An 11900-nucleotide genomic window follows, 5' to 3' on the forward strand; every position below is an offset into this window, starting at 1 on the left:
ACACACACACAATACTCCGTGATTTTTTTTTCATATCCCCGGTTTTCCTGACTCCTTTTTGAGATACTAATAACATTGTTGTTTATCAGACTTTTGAGTTCCACAGCATTTGAAATTGTAAAAAGGATTATTAATTCCTCATTTTCTTTTTGTTATTGTTGTTCAGATGTTTTCAGTTGTGTCCAACTCTTCATGACCCCATTTAGGGTTTTCTTGGCAGAGATACTGGAGTGGTTTGTCATTTCCTTCTCCAGCTTATTTTACAAATGAGGAAACTGAGGCAAACAGGGTTAAGTGGCTTGCCAAGGGTCACTCAGCTAGTAAGTATCTAAGGTAGGATTTGAATTCAAGTATTCCTGACTCCATGCACTCTATCCACTGCATCATCTTTTATGTTTTATTAATTGCTGCTTTATAATATGATATTAATTATAATTATAGTTCCCCACCACCACACTGATAGGTTATGCTTTTTAACACTGTTGAATCTAATTGTTTAAAAGTTTTGTTTTAGAAGACTTTGGAACAGCATTGAGAATAATAGATAACTAAAATAATTGTTACTATAAACAGATCAAATTATAATATATTTCTCATAACTGTGAATCAATTTAGCAGAGTTAAAAGTGTGTGGTGTTTATTTTAATGGTAATTTTAGTGGAAATTTTTTTTAATTTTATGAGAGAAAATACTTTATTTAACATGCAAAACTTATTTTGATTAGATAACATAAATCTAATGTAAAATATATCTTTATGTGTTTCTTTTCTTGTTAAAAACTGCTACATAGTCCTGAAATTATATGAATGAATTTTTCAGAAAGCTACAGAAACTGCAGACCTTTTTGGCAGAAAGTTATAGGTACTTACTTGGGTACTAAAGCTAATAGGTACTTACATAGAATCAAGTAATTAGTTGCTTTTTAACCTTTTCATAAATCTTTTAAAGTTGTCAAAAATGGTTTAACACCTGACAATTTCAGCAAGGTCCATACAATGGTTTGCTTGCAAAAATGCTAGTAATTATATCAAGTTTTGCAATCAACCAGTGCCTTTTTTGAAATAAAATAGTCTGTGCCTTCCACTATATCAATCGTTCCTTAAACATCATTTGATAAATTACTGTTATGTATTCATTTAGGGTTAGAAGATTGTTTTTACTGAAGTATCACCTAAATAATTTTCCCAACCTTTAAATATAGAGTATGTTGAATCCCACTGCTATCAAATACTTGATAGTAATAGTCTGAGCAAATTATTGGATATCAGAGTGCCTTTTTATTTCTAAATATATAGGTTCCTTTCTCTTCTGTTTATCATTTAGTACAAAGTGAGTCACTATCCAAAGTTTACATTTCTTCTGTGTTCCTGAGCAAAGAATTATCTGTGCCATGACCCAGTAGGGTCAAACTAAGCACCTCATTTAGAGGTGAACACAATACTTCAGATTTGGCCTAAGAGAGTACAAAGGGCTATCAATTTATTCTAAGTTATTACTCAGCTAGCCAGAAGTAATTTTTCTTTATATATAATATAACAACCCATATGTATGACATAAAATGATAGGCAGGATGCTGTAGTGGATGAAGAGTCCTGGAAGAAGGAAGCCCTGGGTTCAGATTCTGCATCTGAAACATACTAGCTGTATGATCATGGACAAATCACTTAGACCTCTTAATGCTCTTGAGCAACATTCTAAGTCTGTAATTAGGAAATGAGTTGTTGGTCTGTATTGGTAAATACACAATGTGGTAATAAATTCCACAGTAAGAAAGTTCCGACCACACCAATAAAAAAGTCAAAGGAACATCCACTCTCTTCCCTCCCTTCCTCAAAACAGTATATAAAATAAAACGTTCAGTTTTTTTTTTTTATTTATGAGTTCACTAAGCACAAATTTTTATTGTTCTAACTTGCATAGATTGGAAAAATCCTTATTTTTTTAATATCATGATAGGAACCAAGGTTACATTCTGTGAGAAGAAGCTTTTCTCAACCTTCATCTATGGGACTGAAACCTCGATATACCCGAAGCCCTCACTTTCATCCTAGGAAAGAATTCAGAGCAGAAGATTCAATTCTTACTCCACCTTCTTCTACTGACTCTGTTAAGTAAAATCTTGGCTATTATACCAAACTCTAAATAGCTACTAGCTTCATATGTGGTTTGGTACTGAGTTTAATGAATATGCCTAAGTTAAAAAGTGTCTTTGCTTTTTGTAAAAGGAATAAAAGGAATCTTGCAGTTCATTGCTCAGAACATTAGAGGTGCAGGTTAAAATCATGGTTTCCTTTATTAATTCATACTCATTTATGGTAACATAGACTTATCTCTGATAAGTAGAACAGAGGCTAAGCTACAAGACAGTACATGTCTAGATTAAAAACTGAAAATTCAGTCAGTTATCTGGATACTTTGATTCCTAACATCCAGATATTTTAAAAAAACCTCTAAGTGATTAAATTTCTCACCTTTCATCCAGATGTTTTACATTGTGTAGATATAGCTACAGTGTATTAAAGCAGTTAAGACAAACTGTTTATAAGATAGACTGGTCTCAAAAAGGCCATGTCTTGATATATAATATGTTGGTATAGATGTATGTAGATATGTATCTACATACATATATATACTCATTCTCATATTATTTCAGGTTCACTGTATTTAGTTTTAATGTATGTTTTGCCTAATATATTTTAAATATTTTTGCTAAAATATCTAATGCTTTTCATTTATAATTTGAATTCTTATCAAATATATCTTTTAAATAATTTATATTAAGAATTTTAGAAGTCTGTCAGGTAAGGACCATTTGTTTCATGCTATATTCCATGGCCAAGGCTGACATAAAATATGGTTAATAATACATATATATATTTATTACTGATCCTCTTTTGTCACTGATGTATAAAGTGTAAGTGTTTTCTGGCAGTTCTGCAAGTTAAAACATTCACCATATACATACATATATATATATATATATATATATATATATATATATATATATATATATATATATACTCTGCTTTCATGTCTTAGCTTATAAGACTTGAGTTTTAAAAAAATTAGCCTTGAATTTTTAAAAAACTGAATTATATTATACTGTAAAAAGGTAGGATCAAATGTTAATATGGTTAATCTGTTAATATGGTATGGTATGATACGGTATTAGAAGACAATTATTTTTTAAATGTTGAACTGTCTTTTTCAAAAAGTCAGTTTAAGGACATCTCAGCTGTTCTTAGAGAAAACATCTTCATCTTAAACAAAATTGGGTTCTTAGAAAGTGGGCATTTTAGCAAAAAGTAGTTACACAAATTAGTAATATTGAAATTGCTGTATTTAAAATTCAATCCAACACTTAATGAAATTATATTACACTATGTGTAAGGAGTCAGATATTCTCTCTAATTCACTCTAAAGCTTTTTTTACACTCTTATTGAACAGGAATAAAGAGCTCCTACAAAAATTATTTGTTATTTTTGTAAAAATGTGTATGTATGTATGTATGTATATGTACACATACATATATACATATTCCAAGAGGTAATTACCCAATTGTTACAATTTAGGATAGTTGTTATCCTCTTTTATTACCTGATTTTGTCATATAGGATGATAAACTGTCTATTGATGTATATAATTAATTGGGGATATAACCTAATGTTTTGGGATTAATATACTTCAGTTGAACAGTAAAATTTAGCAATGTAGGAATTTTAGAGCATATTTTGGCACATCCCAAAGCCACTCTATCCATGTTTTCCTTTACTGTAATTATTTGTGAAAACAATAGCCTGTGTAGAAAGTTTTGTGTTCTGATATTAGAGCTTTATTCAAAATATCATGAAACATTATATTTACTCCATTTGTCTGGTATTTGCAAGATTTAGTCCTTTGTTTCTCAATTCAAGCTTATTCAGTATATACCAAGGCATGTATGTTCTGAAAATGTTGTAAATTATAGAGGTCCAAGAGTATTTATAGTCCAGAAACAGTTTACATTTGAAGTATTTTCTAATTTTTTTGAACAATTGTGCTATTATTTAAAATGTATATCAGGAAAAGTATTATCTGGAAAAACCCAAATATTTCCATGAATTCAATATTATTATTATTATTATTATTATTATTATTATTATTATTATTATTATTATTTTCATTCAGTTTTATGAGGGTAATGTGTAATACTTTTTTCCTCCACCTGTATAAGTAAAAAAAAAGGACTGAGAAACTTTGAACATTCATTAATGCACACAAAAAAGGTAACAAAATCAATCTTAAAAGAAGGCAGTAGAGTATCTGTTGGAAAATTGTCATACTTAATTTCTATAATTTTACATTTTAAGAAATGATGTACCATATTCCAGTGTATCAGAAAGCTACTTTAACTATTTTACAGATCAATGTGTTAGCCTTATTTTTAAGTGGCAGTGCCTTTTTCATTTCAAGTCATGATAAAAATGGCCATATATGTAGAATCTTAGGTTAAAGGGAGTAACTATCCATCCTTATTCTTGGTCCTCATATGATTCAGAAACTATAAGTTGTATATGAAAATACGGTTGAATTAAAGTAATGCTATAAATTATTCTTTGTACTTCAGATAAACCACCTCAGTTTAAAGGACAAAAAAAAATAATTTAAATACATTTATTAGAACTTTAAGGAACTTTTCAAGGTATTTGAAAAATATTTCAACATTTGTAACAAATCAAAGAAATTAATCAGTAAAGAAAACTAGATAAAATCCTTGTGAATAGAAAGTATTGAGTTGAATATTAAGAATTTCAGAATTTTTTAAAGTAGTTAGATTTACTAAGTGCTCTACAGTTCAATAACCTTTTCTGCTTCTTAAAATTGTAATACCTCCATTTCAATTTAGAAGATAAAAGTTTTATTTTCTTAGAACTAAATCTTCATCTTAATATTAAAATCCTGAAAATGTCATTGCACTAAAAAGCCACCCTTTAACTTTCTAATGTGTGTAACTTTATCTTTCCTTAAACATGTGCCTTTTTCTGCTCTTCAATCTAATATATCCCTCTCTTTGAAAAATGACTATTACAAGTCTTGGTTATTAATACTTGGACTTATAATTACTTCAGTAAACTTCTGCTGGATTGGAATTATTGCTTCCCTTAGGATAAAGCAATGTTTTTGATATTTATGTTTCACTTCTGCCTAAGATCTAAAGGAAAAATTTTCTTCCTAATTTATCCATTTAGCTACACAGAGATTGTTTTGCCCCAGAGCTGATTCAAGTAAAATCAATGTTGGCTCCACAAGATAGTCTCCGTGAGCCATAGAAAAAGAATTAAAATATTATGCATCCTTTTGAGATAACAGACTTAATTTTAAGGGCATCAATTTACATCTGAAAATAAGACAATTGATTTTGAAGACAATGGACAATAATATCAGATGCTTTTATGGGAGAAAAAAATATGCTACTTTGAATTTTGATTATTAATTACCAACTATTTCTATGTACTAAGTCAAACAATGTCATAATGATCACTAAAATAATATATTTTTTTTACATTTGAACAGGAATTTCTTTTTTCAAATGTTTTAAAAAGTGTCATGAAAATCCAACCATTAAACTCCATTCAATTAACCAGTATTCATGTGTTTTCTATAGTTTGGTATATCTTTTATTTTTCTCTGTACTTAATGACTCCGAATACCAAAATAGGCTACCTAAATATGTACTTTTGCTATCATAATTTTTTTAATTAATCACATTTCAGTAATTTAATAAAAATCAACCAGAACACATAGCTTAAAAATTTTCTGTATTTTAGATGAAAAGATTTAGAGACTTTTAAGGATGGGGCCTTCTCTAAAAAAATAGTTACATAGACATTTAAATATTTAAGTTAGTGCAGTAATTTCAGCTCACCTGGATTGAAGCTTTCTTCACTTTATGACAGCTTCTATTTAAGTGAAGGGGGAAAACTTTAATAAGTCATTTTAAAAATAAATCAAAAGTATGATATATAGGCCATTTTTATGATGAATTTAGTCTGATGATCCTGTCAAAAAGCTATAATCTACCATAAAAAAAATGTCAAAATGTGATAAGCACCCATCATGCCTAGCTAGTTATAAGAATATATTATTCACATTTTAAACAGAGTTCTATTTAGTTTTATTTAAGACACAATATAAAGGTACAGATCTTTTTTGGCCTTCCAAGTTAACATGGACTTTGTAGATCTTTTGATATTATAATATATTTTTAAAATATATATTTAAAATAATAAAAGAATGCCATAGACTTAGGTTTTCATCCTACTTCTTTATAATACAGCCTATGTCCATCAGAATGGCTATATTGCATAATAAATGGATCATTTAAATATAACAATTGAGTGTTCTTCATGTGATTCATAATAAAGTTTCTAAATATGATTTTGTGAAAAGTTAGAACATGACTAAACTGTCATGTGACATACAATTTATCAAGTACTGTCCAGTATGTAACACTTTAGCTAATAGGGTAGATGTTTTGCTTTGTTAATAAATGGGAGTCCAGGAGCATTTAATGTGGTTACTGCAGGCTTGTTAGGAAAAATATCATAAGTGTATAGCAATAAATGTTTAATAAATTCATAGAACTTGTTGTTAGTAAATATATGATTATTTAGCATAATTGACTAGATAGCTCATTTGTATTAAAACTGCATGTATATATTACAGTAATGAAAAACAAAATTTCTGTGGTTTGTAACTTCTTATAAAATTCTGTTTTTGTAACTAAAAAGTTAATTCCAATAAAAATTTTAAATGATTGCATGTTTTTAAAATGTAAATTTTAAACTTTAATAAGTTTTTATTATTTTGGTAGTTAAACTTACTTTTTATTATTATTTATATTTGAAATAACTAAAACCATACCAAAGTACTCAAATTTTACATATAAATTTATATAAAAGGGAAATGGAAATTCTAGAGTTTGAAACTGCTTTAAAAATAGTAATAATCCCCTCAAAATGTCCACTTCCCCACTTTTTTCCCCTCAGTCTTGTAAAAATTAAGCAATATTATTAAACATCTAAATCATTTACCCAGCAGCACATAGTGAGTTGATTGTAAAAAATAATTGAGTCAAAACAAATATATTCAAAAAAACAAATATATTCAATATTTTTCTGAAAGTTTTTTTCCTCACTCAGTAAGCATTTCAGATTTTGAAAAGGCAGACTTCACCTTCTATAGTCATTAAGCAGAGTTCATTTTCTTCTGTTCATATTATTTTGATTGTGAAAATATAACTTTAGCATACTGTTTGGGTATTCCATTTGAGTTCTTAATAGATTCAGTTGGCCAAAGCTATCATCAGGTAGTAAGAGAAAAGTCCAAACAGTGACCAAAACTAGCATTACAAAGAAGTTGGAGCCACTGATCATACACCAGTTCAGGAGGCAAGGACAAAAGAAGTGTTTTGATCACTCTTAGATAAAGAGACAGTTTGAAAGAAAATTATAGAAATACACAATGGCATACTGGAAAGAATACTAGATTAGGTGGAATGTTACTAGTTTTATAGAATGTAATTCCATTTTCACATTCATTATAGTAGGGATTGTTTCCTTGTTTGTAAAGCTACTGCCTAGCATAATTCAGCCTGGTGCATAGACACTTAGTAAATGATTATAGGAGTTTGAAATTAGCCTCAGAGCTTGACTCTGCCACTTTAGTTTCTAACCATTTTTAACTACCAAAAAACTTTTCACTGATTCATTATTTAAAAATACATTTGTCACTGAGCGTCATCACAAAGTTAAGAACACTAATTTTAAAAAAGAAAGCACGAATCCTACCTCTGACACTAACAGTATGAGTCTAGATCACTCATATTCACCCAATTCTGCATCTGTAATGATAGGAATAATATTATATTATGCACCTTAACAGCATTACTGTGAAAATGCTTTATAGTCTTATAAGGTGACACATAAATTTGAAGTACTATTAGCCATATCCTGAATGTAAATATAATTTTATTAGAGTTGTAGTTTCAAGTTTTTGGACCATACCTATATTTCCATGGTCAGAACACTTAACCAATATGTGAGTCCCAAGACCAGCCTTTGGTTAACTTTCATAAGTTTTTATTTGACAAAAGCCTGTCTGAGAATCACTATGCAAAGAAAGAGAAATATATTGCTGAAATCCCAAATTTCATGCCTGCCAAATTGGTTCAATGTTCAACATCAACCCCCCCCCAAAAAAAAAAACACCTCCTCTATCCAAATAAAATAACCATCAATTATATAGCATTTTGAGGGCTGTAAAGAACTTCATATATAACATCTCTTGATCATTACCTTGTGAAGTAATAATGATTTTGCCTACTGCCACACAACTAATGAATATATCAGAGGTGAGATTTGAACTCTGAGATGTCCTAATGCACTAATGATTATCATAGTTCTAGAGTCCAATAAATTTAAAGAAGGAAATAGAAATGTAAAATCAGTGGGTGGCAATGTCTGCCACAAACTAGCTTTTGAAGACCATCTGTAAAGTGTGAATACTTAATAATACATCTCAGAAGGTAAGGCTCAAATAAAAAAAAATTAAAATAAAAGTTTACATATATATATATGTGTGTGTGTGTGTGTGTATGTGTGTGTGTGTGTGTGTGTTCTTTGTAAACCTTAAAGGACAATATAAATTCAATTATTTGTGTATTTGGACAGAAAATAGTCACTGGCATTGAATGTCATGCTAATTTTTTGTGCCTATTCAAATTATAAAATTTCAGCAATTTCTTTGGTACTTTTATAGAGACACCTTGGCAGAACTATCACATATCAACTACCCATCTTTTGCTTGTAATAAATTCTTGAAAGTTAGGTATATATATATATTTTCCATAAGAATCATGTAATAATTATGTTGTTTTCCTGATAAAATCCTCTAATCAAATAAATGATAACTATAAATAACATTTGTTTTTGTCACAAACAACAATATACAATTAGTTAATACAGATTAAATAAGGGGGGGGTGAGAAAATTAGGAGTCAAGAATTGCACTCCTAGGAAACTGGGAAATTGGTGGTATGAGAAAGGGTTTCATCCATTCCATTAAACTTAAGATTTTTGACTCCTTTAAATTTGAGAGCCTTTGAAAGGAAAACTTTTTAGCCATAACCAGCATCTAAATATTTGAAGGAATTACTAAATACTTAAATTTTTAGTTTTGGAAAGGGGTCCCTTGATCTTTTATCAGTGATTCGAATCTGGGTTTGTTCCACTTTTCCCTTGTTTTTCATCAAAAGGTTTGGAGTAAAAAAGACCTTTCTCAAGTACCTGTTCTGTCACTTGCAATATGATTGGATACATCACCTAACCTTGTTGGGCCTACTACCTCTTCAATCAATCAAATGTAACATATTATGTTCCTGGAGATAAATATAAAAATTGAAATAATCCTTGCTTTAAAAGAACTTACCTTCTAAAAGATGAGACAAGAACATATGTAAGTATAAGAATAGTGATATGGACAAGACCTGTGATTTCATTGATACTGGAAACTATTGGGTGAACACTTTCCATCTACCAGTGCAAGTTGGCATCTTCTCTGCAACTTATAACCTTAGGTGTCTAAAAATCATTGAGAGTTAAGTGACTTGGTGGGGTGGGGGTGGGGGTCACACAGGTAGTAAATGTTATAGATGAGACTTGAACCCAGGTTTACTATATACCTCTAAGTAGATAGGGGAGATACACACACACACACACACACACACACACACACACACACACATAAAGAGATTAGCACTTACAGGGGCAGTTAGAATCAAGAAATGCTTCATGTAGAAAACAATTCTTGAGCTATACCTTAAAGAAAGAGAAAGATTTTAAGAAGTGAAAGTGAAGAGGGGAATTCATTTTTAGGCAGGGGCAGGGGAAGTGTAAGGCCTAAAGGCATCTAGATAGAAAATGGCATATGTCTCTGGAACAGAATGATAATTTATATCACAAAATGCTGGGTCCAGCTTGTGAACTTGGGCAAGGCACTTAACCCCTTTCTCTTGCAGAAACAAACAAAAATAGTGCTGGAACTGGATTAATGTACAGAAAGGCTTGGAAAAGGTGTGGACAAAATTGTAATAGGCTCTATGGAGAAGTTTATATTTTTTCTTAGAGGCAATATTTTTCTGAATAGAGAAGTGATCTGGCCAGGTCTGCAATTAAGGAAAATCACTTTAGCAGCTATGTGGAAGATGTAGTATATGAAGAAATTTAAGGCAAAGAAACCAATTAGGAGGTGAGAACTGGTGAGAGTAGTTTATCTGAGTAAAAGAGATGATAGAGATAGAACATAAGCTCAAGAGTAAGAATTGTTTCATTCTTTGTTTCTACAATGTTTAGCACATTGTAGGTAGCTTTATTAAATATGGATTAAAATAAAGATATGGCAACTGTTTAGATATATGAGGTATAAGAGAGTAAGGAGTTGAGGATAGTGCTGAGGCTTCAAACCTGAAAAACTGGAAGAATAGTAAATTTAACTGTTATAGGGAAGTTTTGAAGAGGGGGTAGATTTGGTCGGAAAGACAGAGAGTTCTTTTTTGATACGTTAAGTTTGAGATGTCTGGAAATCCAGTTTGAAATGTCCACTACGCTGGTGATGCAGGATTGGAGGCAAGGGGAAAAGATTAATTTGCTATATAGGACCCATCTGGCATAAAGATGATAATTAAACCCATGGTGACATTACCAAGAGAAAGTGGAGAGAGAGAGAGAACAAAGTACATATACTAGAATCTTGGGGAATATTCTCACACCATGTGGAGAAAATGAGCAATAAGCTAACAAGGTAACTGAGGAGGCAGATAGGAAAAGCAGGAGAGACTAGGGAATGACAATTCAAATAGCAGAGATAGCCACACAAGTTAGTATAACATTTGTAACTATAAAATAGGCTTTCTCTTAAATTGAAATAAAATTAGTCAAACTGAAAAAAAATGCAATCCAAAGATTGCTCTGTTCAAAAAAAGAGTCCTGTAAATCAACCCTTTCATTTTAAGAGAAGGAAACAACTCAAAGAGGACTTGCCTAAGGTGATAAGAGCAATAAATAGGAGAAATAAGATTGAAATAAATGTATTCAATTTGGAAAAAAAAATGGGCTTTCTCTACTTTGTCTTTATCTTTTCTCAGTTCTCTTGGGAGCATGGTATTATCCCTTTTCAAGGTCAAGCTACTTTTGAAACTTAACTTATTTAGATTCTAGTTTTGACTCCATCATTGGTTTACTAATCTAAATTGAATTGCTATCCCTAAATTAAGTTAGTTGAAACCAACTGTAAGATATAATTCTAGATTTTTAGTGTGGTGTTTTGAATAAAATTGTATATGATTGTTTCCTTATGTTCTTACCAAATGTTTGAGATACCTTCAAACCCAAAATTTATAGCTCCCAGTGTAATGTGCATGTCCACACTTCACAAAGACATTTAGAAGCTAGGCATAGTCAGAAGTTCTTAACTTTTTTTGTGTCATGGACCCTGCCAAATGTAGAAACTTCAGAATAAGGTTTGTTAAATAATTGAAAGAAATACTATAGATTAGTGAAAATTATAATGTTATTTTTTCCCCATTCCAAGTTCATATACCCCTTAAACTCCCTGAGAAGTCTAGATTCCGGAGTAAGAATCTCTGATTTATTTCATTAGAGGTGGAAAGAACCTCAGAAATATAGTTCAATTGCTTCAACTTAAAGAGAGAAGAGAAGTGATATAGCCAAAAATTATAGATATTTGACTTTTCATTATATCAAGTTGTCTATTTAGTAACTATGGAACAGAGTAGTGGTTTGGATATACTTGGGGCTGTTGGTTAGATATAAACTTAGTGGTAAAACAAAATAGAAGTGAT

At 30.4% G+C, this 11900-nt stretch overlaps 1 protein-coding gene across 10 annotated transcripts in view; it reads left to right on the forward strand.

The window, feature by feature from the left end:
- Positions 1 to 11211, forward strand: part of BOLL (boule homolog, RNA binding protein) — an 87966-nt gene extending 76755 nt beyond the window's left edge. For 5 of the 10 annotated variants that reach the window (XM_074215388.1, XM_074215387.1, XM_074215391.1 and 2 more), the window contains 2 exons: positions 1957 to 2106; positions 9297 to 11211. In XM_074215388.1, coding sequence (XP_074071489.1) covers positions 1957 to 2106; positions 9297 to 9350 — 204 coding nt within the window. In that variant the 3' untranslated portion in view covers positions 9351 to 11211. Of the gene's footprint in view, positions 1 to 1956; positions 2934 to 9296 lie in introns of those variants that run through there. The other 5 variants (XR_012474185.1, XM_074215389.1, XM_074215386.1 and 2 more) reach the window with 5 other exon arrangements.
- The last annotated feature ends 689 nt before the right edge of the window (positions 11212 to 11900 follow it).

Source organism: Macrotis lagotis, chromosome 1 (assembly GCF_037893015.1).
Source record: "Macrotis lagotis isolate mMagLag1 chromosome 1, bilby.v1.9.chrom.fasta, whole genome shotgun sequence".
NCBI lineage: Eukaryota > Metazoa > Chordata > Mammalia > Peramelemorphia > Peramelidae > Macrotis > Macrotis lagotis.